The 18,468-nt window shown below is 38.4% G+C and overlaps 1 protein-coding gene across 3 annotated transcripts in view; it reads left to right on the top strand.

Annotated features, from left to right (window-relative positions):
• Positions 1–18,468, top strand: part of DSCAM (DS cell adhesion molecule) — a 469,478-nt gene that overhangs the window by 299,034 nt on the left and 151,976 nt on the right. For all 3 annotated transcript variants that reach the window (XM_042788317.1, XM_042788318.1, XM_033011398.2), the window contains one exon: positions 11,852–12,130. In XM_042788317.1, coding sequence (XP_042644251.1) covers positions 11,852–12,130 — 279 coding nt within the window. The remainder of the gene's footprint in view (positions 1–11,851; positions 12,131–18,468) is intronic.

The following is an 18,468-nucleotide window of genomic DNA, read 5'->3' on the forward strand; positions in this document are numbered from 1 at the left end:
CTGGAGTGATGTAATTGCTAATTATTTCAAGAGGTTAGGGGATTAGCTGTAAGCCACTAGCAATTTGGACTCTGAAAGCCATGACATCTCACACACCTGAGACCATCAGGGGCACTGGTCACATGCTGTGGTATAAAAAGCTAATGTCACCATTTCTTTTCATGTATGTGGTACCTTGCTTAACATTACAATAATACTGAAGATCTGTTGATACAATGTAGGAACTGAATGCCAAATTAGTAATTGTGTTGCTGGTGCACTAGCAGTTCACCATGGTAAATCTAGTGGGGAATGATACCTCTTAAATGATACTGTTCTTCAAATGACTGTCAAAATTAATGTAGCCAGACAAGAAAAACCCAGCAGTGTATCCTTACAGCTCAGGCATTTAGATCAAAACATTACTAGTTGCTGGTGTCTCAGGTACAACACTGTTTTTTCTTCCATTAGCTTACAATTTCAAACTTGACAATTCCTCCCCCAGAAGGCAGATTTCCAGCTCTATCAATTTTGATTAACCGTCGCTTTTGTCAGTGATTTGACTTCCTTGTAGGTATTTTACTGTACTTCTGGATATTGAGCAGCCAGGGCTGTTGGCTGGTCAAAAATCTCAAACAGCAATTGAATATACTCTGAATAACTTGCATAAACATGTGGCACATTTGAAAAGTACTGGTGGGCTGAGCTGCCGCTGCACCTGTGATATGCTCCCTAAGGCAGATGTGCCGGAGCCGTGCAAGTTGCAGCATGAAAAGCGATCCACGGCACATGCAAAGCAAATGTGTCAGCATGGCTCATATCTATTGATCTGGAATTGCCAAAGTTGGCTGCAAAGTGCCCTATCTACTTCATCGTGCCCTGGCCTTGACAAGACACTGTTATTTAAAAAAAGATTAATAGTCTGTCCTCATATGCTAAGACCAAAATGTCAAAGATGAGCTTCATATGTCAGACTTGAACAATTCTCAAGGTTCTGCTACTGTAGCTGGAGGTCAGCATTGCCACAGTGGGGTTTTAGTTGGCTATGTATTGGGGTTTTTTCCATAACTACATAGTGATTTTATCTAACATATTAGTGGAGAGTCAAAAGTGTCCTGTTGCTTTAAAATATTATTAATGTTTGTGTTTCCTTTTCATTTTATAGATTCAAAAGTCAATGTGATGAGTTTTCATGCACTTATATTTGATTCTGAGAAATACAAAATATGGCCCAGCTTCCATATTGGAGGTTAAAAGTACTCAGAAATATGACATTGTAAGGGGAGTTAATATCAGCGTTCATATCTCCTTTTTTATAGTTAAGTTTCTCATACCATCAGTATACTTATTTCTTCTCCAGAGAAACAGAGGGATAATTATTGCCCATCTTCAACATCATGGGTCCTTTGGTTTGTTCTCATTTCTGCTACAAGCTTCCTGGGTGACCTCAAACCAGTCATGTGAAGGGTGATTCAGAATAGATGATACTTAATGAGCTATTACTTGGTATTCTGTTTCCTCCATGTTCTGTTCTGAAGACATAATTTTCAATTTCCTTATGAGCTTTTCTGAGATGATAATCTCTGTGGTATCAAGCTGTTTCAGAAACAATGTGTTCATTTTCAAAACCCACCTGGGTGATCAGAAGCACTTTGGCAAATGGCAACTGAGGCACAGGCTGAACTTAAAACTACCCACAAATTTTTGTCTGTTCAATTTCAGAAGCCTACAGCTTCATTTTTACAGTTCACCTGCTGTTATATAGCATTTATATGTTCAAAGCTCTGCTCCCATTGACATGAAGTTATTTCTGAGAGTTCTTTTTCCTTCAGATCAGTCATTTCTCCCAGTTTAGCAACCCCCTGGGAAAGAGAGATTTAAGTAATTTAATTAGCACTATCTGAGAGATCTGTGGTAAAGGTGAATACAGAATTTGGCTCTACAGGGCAGCGTTTTTCTCCATTTTACATACAACTGGCCTTTCTTGTCTGCAGTCCTCTGCCACATTTACTGCCCACTTTCCTAGCTCTCCAGTGAAGCATTCTCGTTCTGTCTTGAATGAGGACTTGCTAAAATCCAAATAAATATATGCAACAGCATGAGCATGTAACAAAATCCAAGAGGGCTGACCATTCTGTAGAGTATTTTGAGATTTACAAACATCCAAATGAAAGCAAAATCTTGAAGACTTTGGAAATCACGGAAAGACCTCAGGAGAACAGAAACTTTCTTGGTTATAACTTCAAATTGTAATTCTGGTTGCCAAAGAACCAAAGAGTGGGGCTTACAGAGCCTTGCTGTGCAGCTTCCCACCTGTCAGGCTGTCAGGAAGCTGAAAGCTAGGGAGCTGGACAGTTATGTGCTATTCAACTTTAGGCCAGCTACTTCTTGACATTGCTGATCAGAAGAATCAATTAGACACCACATGATATCAGTTGTCCCATTTTTTATGAATAACTGATGCCCTTGTCTGCATAGCCACCTACCCCAGAGGTCTGCAGTCTCCAAATAATCTGTCCCAGAGAGATGTGGCTTCTTCCCCGCTCCTTCCCCCTACCCCTTCACCCCCCTCCCATCCCTTGCCTGTCCCCTATCTCTCCCAGAATATGGATCTTGGAAGTTAGCAGTCCCATAAGCTGGCTTCTGGGAGCTGAGTGGATAAACTAGCAGGAAAATATGCATGTTTCTGCTTGGCAGACATAGCTCTGTTGGAACTATGCCCGAGTCCTAACAGAGCTTTTTGGAAATCAAGCCATCTTGGGATATTTTTTTTTTATATTTAGACAAATGAATTGGCCAGTTGTGTGTTCTGACAAAAAGTCATGAGAACTATACACCCTGTAGTGCGTACGTAACAGGGGGGAGACTACGACTCTACCTGCACACTTAATTTCTGATATTTTTTACATGCCAACCACTTGCATTTGAAACTGTAATAATACCCTTTCAACATGTTTTGCATTGCCCTGTGTTAAATGCAATTTTCTTTTTAGCTTTTTTTGTAAAGTAAACTGAACCCCATTTCCTCCCTGTCCTGCAAAGTGGAAACAGTAGTTACTGACATCCTCAGAAGTAATCACTGAGATTAGCTTTGCTAAGGATACTGCATAGGTCCTTTCCAACAACAGAATTATTATTAGCAGCACTGATTTCTTGTTCTGCATTTGGCCCAGCTGTAGTGGCTTGTCAGTGGGGTTCATAGACATCTGCCAATGGCAGAGTACTCTTGAAGTCAGACACCCTAAGGAGAAGAATATTTGGTAGAAGATGTTTTGTGTCCATTTCTCTTAAGTATGACCTGTCCTCCTCAGTCTTCTGTAGCTCATCCTTGCCCAAGTCCTGACTCTTCTGCTCTGGGTTCCAAAACCAGTTTGTCCTCCACATCTTTCCCATCTCAGTCCTCATTTCTTCAGCACCTTGTCCTCATGACTCAAAACTAGTCTTCTCCTTTAGAGCTCCCAACCTACCTCCCAACCTCCAGTTACAGTCCTCTCTTTCTGCCAGTCTTTACTTCCTCCATCTCCACTGGGTGTCTGTTTGTCTCCCCTTCACGTGTGTCTTTGTTCACTGCCAGTGCTGTTACCCAGCCCCACTGCTTCCTTGTCCCAGTCTTGTATCTACTGTCAGTTTCCAAACTCCACTTTACCAACATCCATCACCTCTGCAATTCCACTTCAAGCCTGCTCCCAACTTCTGACTTCCCCTCACTGCTCCTAAATCCAATTCTATAATTCCTTTTTGTTATGCTGGACACTTATTTGAGCTTCTGCTCCATTATTTCTGCTATCTGCATGCCCAGCAATGCAGGCTGGCTCCCTACTCTGGTCCCTTGGCACCCACATCTTCTTTCTTTCTCTCTGCATTGAAATAATTTTTTTCATGCTCTCTGGGCCCAGTACAGACTGCTATACAAGCACTAGAGAGGCAAATCTGTCTGATTTGATTTCTGACATCTTACCAGACTGCGCCACATGGCTGGAACTGACTCAGACACTGAAGGTAGTTAGGATGTGTTCAGTGCTGCTGGAACTCTAGGAGCTCTTAGCTGTTAATCACTGGAAAATGTCTTCTCAGGATGTGTTAACTGTGAGGATTTTGTCTATTTGTTTACTTGGTTTTGCTTTGACTGCAAAATTTGGGAACTCTTGTGGTGACTTTTCATAGAGACAGGAAGAATATCTGATGGTAATGCCATCACGTGCTGAACTTGAAATCCATGCTGCTAACCATGGGGCAGGTTCTCACAATGCTTTTTTTTTTTTTTTTTTTGCTTTTATGGTAGGATCAATATATACTGCATCCCTATTTTTCCACTCTCCTGCCTTATTCTTGGAAGTGGCCAAACAGTTGTAGCTGAAACTTTCCAGCTGAAATGACTCAGCCTGAGGCAGACACCTGGCCTGGAAAAATAGTATCAAAACAAAAGTCAAACCTCAAGCAAACAAAAATAGTCTTATAATGAGAAGTGTTGGCAAACACAGAAAGAGGTTATATTACCCACCCATCTGTAAGCTTCACATTTCCATTAAAAACAACCCTTCAAGTGGCAAGATGGTAAAATAATAATAGCAGCATCTCTTCTACACCATTTGAGTAGATCTCAAAGCATTTTAAAAACAGGAGTGAGTCATTATCTCATTTTTTTTTTATTATCTAATTTATAGTAATAGTTTTCCTAGATATAGTAAAAGCCATCAGTAGTAAGTGATGATTTTCTTTTCATCAGTCTCATGGGACATGCTTCTCATGTAAACAGCCTGCTGCTATTCACACTTCTCCAGCAGAAATTAATTGAAAAGAAGCCCCTGAGAGGGAAGGGTGCAGCATCATTAAAATAAAAAGTGCAGTGTTCAAAAGGACTGTTTCAGATCTTGTAGAGTTTATATATCATTGATTTTAAAAGCTTCTCATTGCCTTATACCAAAGTGATAGCACTTCACCTGTTGTGAATTGTGTAGAAGAATTGTACCAGCCTGTTTCTTTTTAGAAAACAAGCAAACCAGACAGGGTATTTCTAAATAACATCATGTTGCAATTATTTGAATAGATTCTTCTCACCTTTCCTGGGAAGTATCCAGCTTTTTCTAATATTTAAAATGTTATTGGTGGATTTGCATTGCAGATCACTTCAGGAAGGGCTGGTTTGGATAACAGACACAAAAGAGAAAAAACATCAGGGGAAATCTTTCAAGGATTCTTGGGACCATGGTGCATGCTGTCATCAAACAATCTGCTAATCTCTGTGGCATGGTTTATGACAAGTTTAAATTCAATTTCATGCATATATCTAATATGTAACTTCTCATCTGTCCTAGTGACTGAACTTTGTCAATAATTTGAGTTAGAAGAAAAGTTCTGTCCTTGACGTCCTTCAGATACTTCTTTCATTATATCATTTTCTGCCTTTCTTTCACTCTCCCATGCAATATCTTTTTGGATCCCTCCAATCTTGTTGCAACGTCTTCAGGAAGAAGTATTCAGATATCTCAAAATGACTGGAGCTGTCATATGCAGGAATCAAGCAAGGGCCATGTGGTGAGAATGGATGAGAATGTCCAGTCATGCAAAAGATCCCGCAAAAATCCACTTAACAGTCATTCTCAGGTCACATAATGGGCATGGGGACTTGTTATGGGGAGCAGGCAGTGGCAGCAGACTGATTTAAGGGAACATGCACTTCAACAGTGATACCTCCCATGTGAGAACCGCAGCATCTAACCCTTACAAGTACCTGAAGAAAAGACTAAAACAGTCTGGCATTCGATATGTGAGACTTGACAAGTCTGTGTAAATTTTTTGCCATTCAACATACAACTACTCACGGTTAGCCTTGCATTAAAATAGCTGACTTACATTCCTTACAAGCACCCACATGACATTTGTGAGCTGCAGTTAAGTGTCTTATTTTGTAGCAGTACGCTTCTAATATACTATACTCCTAATGACTTCACCTCTGACACTGCAGAAAATGGTCACCCAAAAATGTATGGTAAAGTAGTTTTGTTACTATTGTGGTTTTCATCATGAGGAATTAGTATGTACAAATATAAAAATTTCCACTTAAATCTAAAATAAAACTTGCTGGTTTTGTGCATACAATTTAAGTTGGTGTATGGATGTGTTTATTTATGAATTATATTAAATGAGCCTTAATACTTGAATAAGAGACTCAGCTAAGGAGTTCAAGAGTATCTGTATATTGTGCTTGGGCTTATCAAAATCTAGCCCTCTTCTCTCCCTTACAATGCAGCTTTATTTACTTTGGTTTTAGAAGAAGGCATGCTCTTGCTCTTTTTTTTTTTTTTTTTGCTTTTTTTAATGTATTTTGTCAATTATATTTGAAATGCTTTCTTACATATTTATTAAAATTGCTCTTAAAATATTAAGCACTTTACTGCATCAAGTTAGTGTGAGATATTAGCAGTGTGTGTGTACATATAGTAAGTACATATAAAAAGTGAGACTGTGCGTGCACATAATAGTACAGGTCTGGAGTATGCTGATTTAATTTCAAATCAATGTGTAAAATACATAACATGCAAAAAAAAGACAGTATCAGGCCTATGGGAACAGAAGGGTGATATAAAATCAGCTGCTTATGTACAGTCCTGGGATGAAGTTGAAAGGGAAACTAGAGCGAAGCCAGTCAAACTGTGCATGGGACTGATTTTCAGAGCCAGAGATCTGTCTGTTAAAGTTCTCTCTCATCTCTCATCCAGAACTTTTGGCTCTAGTGATTTAGTTGGTTTCAACTTCTCACAGTGTCACCTGAGGATGAAGATCACTTTAGATCATGTAGGGGCTGAACAAGGGCAATAGCTCTGGACCAGGTTCCAAAACCATAGAAAAAATAACTGGTAAGTGCTTCTGGGTATATAGCCTACAAGTGAGGCTTTTTATCAGGCAGCACTTTAACAATGAAGGTAACTGCTTGTTGTGTTAATATACTCTTTCAGCTGCTATCTTATCTTCAAGAAGATTTCTCTTTTAAAAAATAAAGAGCAAATGCATCCCCTTGAACAGGGAACTGAGCTTCCCACCATACTAGGTTTTCAGGGTGCTTCATATAATAAGGGCAAGTACTTTTCCCCTTACAGTGGAGGCTGAAAGGTGGTGGTTCAATAAGTGGATGACACATGACATAAAAACACTCCTCGTTTCTACACAACATTTCACATCCTCTCTTATTTTGGATGAGCTCCCATAGCAGCATCAGGGAGCCTGTGAGCTACCAGAATTGGATTGCGGGAAAGGGGAGTGGGGACTAAGGCAAAGCATGAGGTTTTTCTCATAAGATCCCCTGGGAAATGAGCACCACAGTAATTTGGTAACTAATAAACCTAAAAGTAGAAGTATATGTTGTGCAACAGCAGAAGAATTACAGGGATGAGGTTTGATCTTTTTCTTTTTTTTTTTTTTTTTCCATTGCATACCTTTAGAAAGGCCCCAATAATATAATGGTGTTCCCTCTTTTCAAGACAGGATACATTAGCACACAAGGAAGGAGCAAGGTCTGAGGCTCTGCTCAGTAAATGCCATTAACAGATAGTTTGATGAATGACGTGTCCTAGTGATAAGGCTCAATACATACAAGAAAGAAGCAGAAAAATCCAGTGCTTCAGTGACTGTTTATAATTGCTCAGACCATCACCCACAAGGGACGGGGTTGTTTAGGAGGAACAATGGATGGCTGAGAAAACTTACAAATGACTAGACTGTGGCTAGGGTTTTTGCAGAGACGAAAGAGTTCTGGCTTTTGCACTCCCAGTGCATGAAATCTACTCTACTGCCTTAAGAGGGTATGTAGTTTGGTTATTACTTTGCATCAGCCAATGGACCCATGTTGTGTGTATTCATTGCCAAAGGTATTTTATATTGTGGGCACAGCTCCTGCAACACTGTTGTTGCACAAAAATCCATTAGGGAACCATTTATAATGGTAAAGCAGAGGATGACTTTAATTTTACTATGCAGAGCCACAGGAGAGGAACACCATGTTCACAAGGCTGCTGCAAGAGACAGACTATCTGCAGGATACTCTGTTTTAGTGAATCATCTCAGCAGTTTCTTCCAACATAACCCTCATGGAACAGAGGGCAAGAAATTAAGGATGTTCCTCTGCTAATGGAGAGCAGCGTGGAAGCCCTCCTTGCCCTCCTTTACAGTAATCTCCCAGAGGTACAGAAGACCGTGCTAGGGCATAAAAAAATAATTTAAATCTTCTTGCATTAGCACTAATGAGGCTGGCCCATGATCCTCTTCCTAAATAGACACTTAATTCAAGTACTCATCAATAAAGCATTCCCAAGACATTGCACTTCATTGCATGAAGCAGAGATTTTCACTCTTTTGCCTGTTGTGGGTAGAGGAAGAAACATCCCTTCCATGTACACAAGCACACATAAGCATACAGACCTCTATATAGTTAACATGTATCATCTTAAATTTAAAATAGCATAATTTAACAAAGTAGTAAAACACAAGCTCTGAAGAATGGTCAAAATAAAGCTATGTATAGGGGAGAAAAAATTCTTCAACACACTTTGAAGTATTTTAAACACATTTTGAATACATCTCTCCTACTGTAACTTTTCTCTCTCAAAGTAGTATACATCCCTCATTTTTTTTTTAGTGCTGTTTGACAATGGTACAGCTTTAATTTACAAAAAAAAAAAATAGACCACATGCTGGTTAGACAAGCTTGATATTTTCTTCTGTCAAGGATATATATCAACTTTTTACTGCAGAGATAGATAGATAGATAGGTAGGTAGGTAGATAGATAAATAGATAGATAGATAGATAGATAGATAGATAGATAGATAGATAGATAGATAGATAGATAGATAGATAGATAGATAGATAGATAGACAGATAGATATGGTAGCTTTTGTAGTTCAGAAATTATTCACCTGACTTCAGGTATGCTTTATTCTATGTTTTTAATAAGTGATTTTTTGTGATTGTTTCCTTCTATAAACTAGCAGGAAGAAAATTTATCTGTTATGTTGGGTCACCAGGAACTGCCTTTATCAGCCCAAACTAGTAAATACTGTAGCTGAAAAACATTCTTCAATACTTCAAAGTTATCACTAGACTATTTACTTTTTTTAAGTACTGATTTTAAATTACACACTGGTTTTAAAAATAAGCTTCTTGTCAGGACTGCAAGCTGCTGCAGGTTGAATATACATTATATTTTATGAAGCAGAAATAACTGTTGGTTTCCTCTGTATCTTAAAAACCTGAGTAGGGGGGAAATGTACTGTCTATAAATATTTTAGCCGATTTCTGAAGTGCTCTGCAGGCTGCTACTTAAATTTTAGGGTTGGTAAATGCAGCCTTGCAAATCAATATTTTCTGAAAAATACTTCTATGTGACCTAATGATCTTGCTCCCTGTTTTCTTCATCAGGGAGATGGAGAGTGAAGATGCACATAATAATCCTTGAGCAATATGTTGTCTGATTTGTGATATCATTTTGTCCGTGAAAGATTGGTGCAGATTTGTTACATACTCAGCAGAAAATACACAAGCAGTTTGCCACCCTGTTGTGAATTTTGCATATCTTTCAAGAATGATGCCTGAGACTAAGGGAAGGGTTTGGGGCAGATACATCCTAGTCAACACAGTAAGGGGGGCACTTGGCATTTAGCACTCATCAAGAGGAAAAGTTATGTCAAAACCTTTTGACAGTCTCATTCTAGAAATTTCTCTTTCCCACTTATATTATAAACTTCTTGTCAATAAACGCTAAGAGAAATTTGGCCTTTTCCTGCTGATATACGAAGAATCTGAAATATCTATATGAGCGTGTTAGCTGTGCTAAGGTAATTAGAAGAGGCAGGCAGACTTTGCCTCACTTTGTGACACGAGGTCCCCAAGTGAAAAAGCAGTTAATTTCCAGTGCTCAGAGTTCAAATAAACACAGTGATTTATACTGAGTTTCTTTTTTTCTGTATGCCTGATCTACCAGATTTTCAAAACACAACAGGACAGGTTTTAGTGATTTGAGAGATGGCAGTCAGGAAAAGGCATTACAGCATGTGAGAAAAATTGATTGCAGTGGCACTTCTCACAACCGCAGAGAGCAAACCAAGTCAGTTCTCAGAAGTCAGGAAAAGCATGTAAGGACGAGTTGTGTTTCCCTGCACCTGATGTTACCTCTCGGTGGCAGCTGCACACAGTCGTATTTTCTCCTCATCAAATGGTGTCACAGAAATGCTGGCAACAGTGGAGTCAATATCTGATTTGTGTCAACCTCTTGCACCATGATATGCATGTACACAAACACGTGAACACGCCTTTGAACAATGCCTTAGCCCTTCGGGGGGGTTGGTATCGCTTTCTTAGTGATAAACTTCCTTACTCCTGATGAAGGAGCAGCCAACATATTCAAAGATTGAAAGAAATGCTTTGAGACAAGATAGTTATGGTCACAAATACCCATCCTTGCATCCCAGAAATAGGACACTGGCAGAGAAGAAAGATACTGCTGCGGAAGTCAGTGGGCTGACATACATTGCAACCACTTTGAAGAGTTTTTCTGCATCTTTCCTGGTTCAGTTCTGCGGAAAACACAGCCTTAGATTTGCCGAAGGGAGAAAGGACAAAAGAAATACAATTAGATAAAGCCACCAACTGCATTTTCTTCTGAAGCTAGCTAATATACAGCAGTATAAATGTTCTTCTGTGGGTATCCTTCAATCTTTCCTGTTAAAGATGTTCAAATGTACTACAGAGTGTATATATAAGCAATCTCTAAGGCAAGAATAGGAAAATGCACTCCTATATCCTATACATAACCTCCAGGAACATTCTCTTTTGATAAATGAGTATTTGAGTACTGTTTGCAAAGTTGGTTTTATAGTCTTTTCAGGAGTGATTGATAGAAACCTATCTTAGATCAATGCCCTTGCTGTTAGAGTGCTCCCCTGAGAAGGAGAGAAGATTTCAGTTCCTTCATCTGGGTAGGTATTTGAGTCTCAATTTACCAAACTGTTAGTAAATGTTACTAACACAACCTGGAGAAAGTGAGGCACCCCCATTAATTCTTGCTTTGTTTATAGAATCCAACCCACTGTTTCCTTTGTTTTTATTAAAAATCTCTGAAAACAACGTGTTTATTAGGAAGTGGAAGTCTTTCCTATGATAGAAAATTAGAGAATTTCTTTCACGTTTTTTTGGTTCCACCACAGAATAATAAGTGAAAAAAAAAAAAAAAAAAAAAAAGATTTGCTGAGCAAAATATGTTCAGCAGAAATTAAGCACCAGCTTGTACTGTTGCTCTGTTTAGAAATCAGTTTTAACTTAATTTGTTGTCCTACAAGTACTGTATATACCTTTCACTTCATACCTCTACCCAATCTTATAGAGAATTGTGACTTGAAACACTAATAAGAGCCCTGAGCAATCAGAGAAGCTTACACTCCCTTTCATCACATCCCAGAAGCAAAGCTGAAGCCTCTTCCAGGTTTATCCCATAAGCCTAAGTAAGAGCCTTGCACCAGACCTTGAAAGCTGCTGAGCTCTTCCTGGACTGTCCAGGCAGTGTCACTGCTGAAAGACCTGGAGAGTCACAAGCCAGCAGTGTGATTTCTTGAAGAGGTGCTCAGTACTCTTGCAGGAATCTGCCAGTGGTGTCTGGTGTCTCTAGAAGCCAGGTATTTCACTGCTTGTGATCTCTGCTTATGCACTGGGTAGTCAAGAAACAAAAGGTATTTGCAAAAGATGAGATTTTTTTAGCTAAACGATGCTCTATGGCTGTCAAAGGTGTTGATTTTACATATCCATCACTGTACATCTGTTCCATTCTGTTATTTGCAGAAATGAGACCATAACTACAATAGCTCCTCTTTTCTCTTTTGTTTCAGTTCCGCCTTTCATTCAGCCTTTTGAGTTCCCGCGGTTCTCCATTGGGCAGCGGGTCTTCATTCCCTGTGTGGTGGTCTCCGGGGATTTGCCCATCACAATCACCTGGCAGAAGGATGGCAGGCCGATCCCAGCCAGCCTCGGGGTGACGATTGACAACATCGATTTCACTAGCTCCCTAAGGATTTCTAATCTTTCGCTGATGCACAACGGGAATTATACCTGTATAGCTAGAAATGATGCAGCAGCTGTGGAGCACCAAAGCCAATTAATCGTGAGAGGTAAGTAGATGTAATTAGTTTGAAGGGCACCAATTAAGCTGAATTCATCAGTATTTTGTAATGACATCTGTTTGATGGGAAGTATAAAAAAGAGGAAAATATGGTAATCCATCTCTTCATAACAGAAAGCACACAAAGCAATGAAGCACAGAAACTAATAAGACTTTTCTGTCTAAAAGTCTTGAAACTAACCAAAAACCCTGGAGTGCACAGGGTAGATGGGGGACACAAGACTGACTTCTGAAAAATTTTGTGAGGTACAAGCCCATTCACTGGGATCAAGCCTTTGAAATGGTATCAAATTCCTCTATGTTATTGTTTTAGTCTGTTTATCCCCACTTTTTATTTAGATCAGTCTCTCATATAACACTATGTCAGTAAAAAAGAAAAACATTGATGTTGACTTCATGGGGAAAAGACTCTCCTGTTACCATGTTGTTCTTTTCTTTATTTTTGTTTATTATGCAATTAGCATGATTCATTTGCTCATGCTGACTTCACAACATTTTGCCTTGAAATAGATGTAAATATAGTTTCAGTAAGGAAATATTTTATGCAGAAAAGACCTTTCAGAGAGATACCTCGCCTTCAACAGCTTTTGCCTTTCAAGTGACACCTTATCCAAGTTACCTAGAGATTATGCTTTGTGATTACTGTGCAAAACTTCAACAAAAACAAATTGCTTCCTTTTCTTTCTGGAAGTTTTTCAGTGTTTTAAATTTTATTTTTTTAAGGAATAGGAATGTTATACTCTTCCATCTCCACCATCTTCTTCTTGCAATCTGGCAAGTAACTAGTTCTGCCTGTTGCAGATCACTACTTTTTATATTCCATTCTGTAAGTTTACCACTCAGAAGCTTTTGCCATCTTTTCCAGGCTTTTTCCCCCCTTAAAAACTCATTTGAACAACTCTTCTGAACAACTCTTCCTTTTAAGTTAAATCTTCCCACTGTCCTAGGACTATCCTGAATGGATTATTCCCTAGTTTTCCACTTATGGAATGTGTACGCTTATGGGTTTTTTTATGCTAGTATTCCTCTTCTGGCAAGCCCTGACTGGCCTGATCTCTGCTCCCTGGACACGTCTGCCTCTTGCTGCCTTTTTTGGCATTAATTAGTTTTCCCTCCTTGGGAAGGAGGAGTTCTGGGGAGCCTGCTCTCACACCCCTCTCACACCTCCGTTTTCCCCTTGTGTGCTGCTGTTCTAATTGCACCTTGTGATGAGGGCTCTGGCTTCTGGTGGGATGACAACTATTTGGTGCATCTGCCTACAGGGTGTCCTTATAAACCCATGGGCATGATAGAGGGTAGCTTTCCACTCTGTTTTACCCAGAGACCTGGAGCAGCTTTCTGGAGTCCTAGTCCTGCAACTTTTTAGGTTACAAGAGCTACTTAATTTTTCCTCTCTTGCTTATCTTTCTGCCCAGTTAGTGCTCCGCAACAGCCTCCTTTAAGCCTCTCTCCTCTCTTCTCTCTCTATGTCAATTTAAAAGGTAATAATCAGTTTTGCATATGCATCTGGGAAAAAAGTTCTCACTCAGAGGGAAAGGGGAAAATATAATATCTTGTTTGACCTGAATTGTCTGCTAAAACTCTGGCCTGACCCCTTTCCCTCATATTGAACTGCTTCAGCTGTCTCGTTCCACATAGATCAGAAGACAAAAAGCCATCAGAGAGTCATGGTTGGTCACTACTCTTCTGCACCCAACCTGACCTATACACATTTAAGTAAAGACTTACTTTCTTGCTGTCTGTTTTTTCTCCAAGCTTTCCGACCGCTCCTCATCTTCTTGTTCATAACCGCCGTATAACTGAAACATAATGTTTTTCTAAATCAACTAAGTGTTTTTTCTTCAAATAAAGGGAGAAGAAATGGTGTTTTAACTCCTCTTGTTTATAATCCATACTGTGTGATGGTTTCTCAGCAGTGTGCTTTAAATTTAAATGACGGCTTTCCTAAATGTCAGGAGCTGTGTTCTGGGAATATCTTATTTATGTGAAGTTTGTGCATTTTGATATAAGAGTAAACAGTGAATGGGAGATGAAAATAAAGGGAAATATGACTGTGTCCCACAAAGTTCATTTTCCCTTATCTATACTGTCCTTGTATTAATTTTAAAAGTAGACCTAAAACCAATGAAGGCTATCATGTTTCCAAAGTAAGTGGGAGTCCATATTATTTTACAGTACATGGATAGACTTAGAAGTAGAATCTAAATCCAGTCCATTCCTAAAATGAATGAAGAAACACAGGCCAGCTGCTTGTTGCTATATTTGGACTACTGGTTATTACACAAACTTCTGCAGAATCCATTCAGCCACATAAATTCTTTGGCTTTAGAACCTGAGATATTTTTGCTCAATATTTTCTATGTCAGATCACATGTATCTGCTGGTTTTTAGCATTCGTATTTTTCTGTTAAGTTTTAAGTCTGTTAAATAAATTTCCTATATTCTTCCTGAATACTTTATTTTTCATATCTAAGTTTCAATGCCATTTTACCAGGAATATTACATGGCAAAAGAAAAACAAGCACTTGTCTCTTAAAATCTGTGGGTACCTTATGGTAAATCTTTATTGCTGTTCCCATTATTTTGTGCTCTATAAAATCAATAAAGTGGCGATAAGGAGTTCTAAAAATACCTGGCCAGCAAGGCTGGATTTTCCCTGCCTTAAATATCAGAGGAAGGTGACCAGCTTCCACAGAGCTTTCTTGCAGAGCATCACATAGGAGATGGAAGGTGCCTGTTCAGAGAAAGAAAATGAGAGGAAGAAGCTTTTGAGCAGCTGTGCAGCCCTGGGTAAGAAGATCTTAAGGAAATCTCAGTTCTCTCTGACAAGGGTTTCTCGGTGAAGACCTGGAAATGAGACAGTCACACAGTCTGGACATAGATCTGTCAGTACTTCTCTTCACAATTTATTGGCCAATTTCGGACAAATCAAGAGAGGAGAAAATGCCTCCAGTAGAGCTGAAATCCCAAAAGCCTAATGAAAAGAGGTGATTGATTAGAAACACCTCTACTAAGTGTAATACTATACACCAGAGAATCTACTCAGGCAAGCCCTTGTGCAAACACAATAAATGTTTCAACTGGAGTCTGTACTCAAGTGTGAAATACAAATCCACAGAAAATCAGGCTTGATTAGTCCTGGAATATCTTTGAAAAGCTCATTAATTAGTCACTGGGAGAAGCCTACTACCCTCACTGCATCTAGGGACTGCAGATAGGCAGTCCAGGTGAGTGAAAACAGATCTTTCCTTCTCAAAATCTTGTGCCCCACCAGATCCCAGCATGCAGTTCCTCTGGAAATGCATCAAAATGTGCGAGCTAGAAAGGTTTCTCAAAAACTCATAAATCATTATTATTTTGATTTGATGATATTTCTTGTTGCACTCTTGGTTTGCTAGGCAAGCTATTAAGAAAAAGGAAAGAATAGGATCCTGACATGAAAGTCATCCACAGAAATTAGGAAAATATCTTCTATGTCAACTATTTATATCATCATGCAGAACTAATTAAAGATTTACTCATTAAGTCTGTCTTCTAAAGAGTGATTAAAAATCTATATACACTTTATCATGTATTATTAATTTCTGTAGGGTTTCCTAAAATGGAAATGAAGTAATTATGAAATAAAAAACAGTGAAAAAGTTTTTAATTGGATAACCAAAAAGAAAAAGTTCATAAATATACTATGTGTTCAAAATTTTTCAGATACTGCCAGAAAGAGAGATAGCAGCAGGTGCATAAATCATGATTTAATAATACCTGTTAGTGAACACATCATAAGTTAAAATTGAGATAGGGGCTTTAAATACCTAATAAGCCCCCTTAATGTATTTAGTGCATTAAGTGTAAATGTATTTTCATTTTGCACTTGCCAGGCATGTTGAATATCATTAGGTAGTTAGGCACCCAATGAGGAGTCCCTGAGCCTTGAATCTTCCAGATAAGAAGTGAGTATCTGTCTGCTTTCTGATGTTTGATGGCAGTGCTCATGTGATGCAGCAAATGTAGTTTCTGATAGAAAAGCAGGGAGAGAAGATTTATTGTCGCAGCTGGTGTCAAAATGCATTTCCTTTCTTTGCTGGTGTTTATACTGCAGCTTTGAAGATTACTCTTGAATGATTCACTTCCTATTTAATGCTCTCATTAGACAAACCTGATCAACACAAACCACTAGGCACTGTCTCATTTTGCAAAAGTACATCTTTTTTCTTGAACTGCATAGCAAATGATTTCACTAAACCATCTAAATCGACCCCTTAGGTCCAATGACCAAATTTAATAACTGTTCATCTTTGCTAAAGTACAGTGTTTAATGATCTCATTCATTAATACATCAATGGTTGCTTTGGCTGATTAAATTTCTTCCATCATTTTGACAGTATGATCTAAATGTAAAGTACAAATATTCCATGTAAAAATGAAACATTGTATTCTGGGCCAATGTCATAGATTATTTCTTAACTCACTCCAGTAGCCCACCAGAGGAACTCGTGTTAGGAGCCTTCAGAATTGCTCTGCAGTGTGATGTACTAATCGTGGTACCTGGGGGCCAGAAGCACTTGCATAGATTTGAAGTTCAGGAAGTAGTGTGCAAGTTTGTCATCAGGTCCCTGGCATAAAGCACAGTCAAAAAGGGTTCTGGGATTTACAGAAAGCAAAATTAAATCAGGGAATGTTAGCACACATTCATAAATTGATTTTAGTTAGTAGCTTGTAGTCTATCATTGCAAACAGTGATGACACTGGTAAGTTGTATCTTCTTAGGGTACCAACTCATATTTTATCATCAGGATTATTTCACACAAGGAGATAATGAAGGCATTTTTCTTCCCTTAAAATAACACTAAGACATTCCTGTTATCTTCAACATCCTATTCCGATTGCTCTTATCCTTTGTTTTCCCTTTGTGAGAGCCCGAGACTGCTAGTCATAATATTGACTGAAAACACCTTTTTTAGGTCCTTTGAGTTCAGCCATTAAATAGTTTGCATCTGTCGACTTATTGCTCTTACACTAAACAATTCAACAGCTCATTTCCCATCACAGATCCGTGGGCTGCATTTAATGAGAGAGCCTAACAGAAACTCACTGTCAAAGCAGTTTTAAATGCCCTCCTTTATGGGCTCAAGAGACTGTGCTGCTGAAACAAGGGTAATAATAAAAGTAAAACTGTTCAATCATATTTGTGAACTATTTCATAGTGTTCTACTTCTAAAGAGGCAGAGGAAGTCCAAACCTTTATGACTAAAGAGAGAGGAGGGGAACTAATTGCTTTCTTTTCTCCATTAACTCTGCTTAAACATATCAGACAAATTAACTTAGTTGAAGACTTACTAAGCAAATTTTCTTTAAGGGCTAATGAATTCCTCAAAGATAATGAAAAAGTGAATGTAACTTTATAATCTAAGGCTAAATATCAAAATCTAGATAAAGTAAACTGCATTGTCTTCCAAAATATTGTAGCACATAGCACTGAACAAGTTGTTTATTTGAAATAAAATTGAGAAGCAAACTATCAGTGAGGAAGAAAAATGTGAAGGTCTCCTCTGTTTACTTTTTAATCATTTCTATAAGAAGAAAAATCCTGTGGTTTCACCTAGACAGCAATACAGAAACAATTGAAAGGTCATTGAATGGGTAATTTTGTTTCACTGTAGCAGCTTTTCTGATTTCTATTGGCAATCTTAAGACTAAGTGTCAAGGGTTCGTGTCTTCAGAATCAGAGCAACAGTTGGCGTTTTTGGCCAAAGCTTTCTTGAATATAGAAATTGTTTCTATTACTGGATGTAGGCAGAGTTTTTGCCAAGTAAGGTTGAAACATGCTTTGTTTATGGAGCAGTACAAGGAAACTGTACGATTGCTAATCATAAATTCCAGAGTTTATATGGCAAAATTTGATTTCCACAGTTACCATTCTGATACCATTCCGTATTGAAAGTAATGATTAAAAATGAGAATACCAAGAATATCTGAGCAATAACTTATGTTTTATATATACCCTAAATACAGTGAAATCAATATGATAAAAAGCCCTGTTCAGAGCTTGTCAGCATTAAAGGCACAATACATCAAGAATATCTTCATGAGTTTATTAAAGATGTGGAAGGATACATTTCCATAGAAATGCTTAAACAACATTTACATTGATATCTATCCATTTTTTTTCTATATATGCCCAAAAGGATTAGACAAAAAGATTATTTTAACAGATAACTTTAATGCAAATAGTATTTTAAAGGCTGATTGCCTTTATTCCATACTAGTTAATCTTGCTTAGCTTTTCCAGAACTTTTTGGATATGCCTACCCATTTAATATAATAAATTAT

This window comes from Tyto alba, unplaced genomic scaffold (genome assembly GCF_018691265.1).
Source record: "Tyto alba isolate M040663 unplaced genomic scaffold, T.alba_DEE_v4.0 Super-Scaffold_14, whole genome shotgun sequence".
NCBI classification, from domain to species: domain Eukaryota; kingdom Metazoa; phylum Chordata; class Aves; order Strigiformes; family Tytonidae; genus Tyto; species Tyto alba.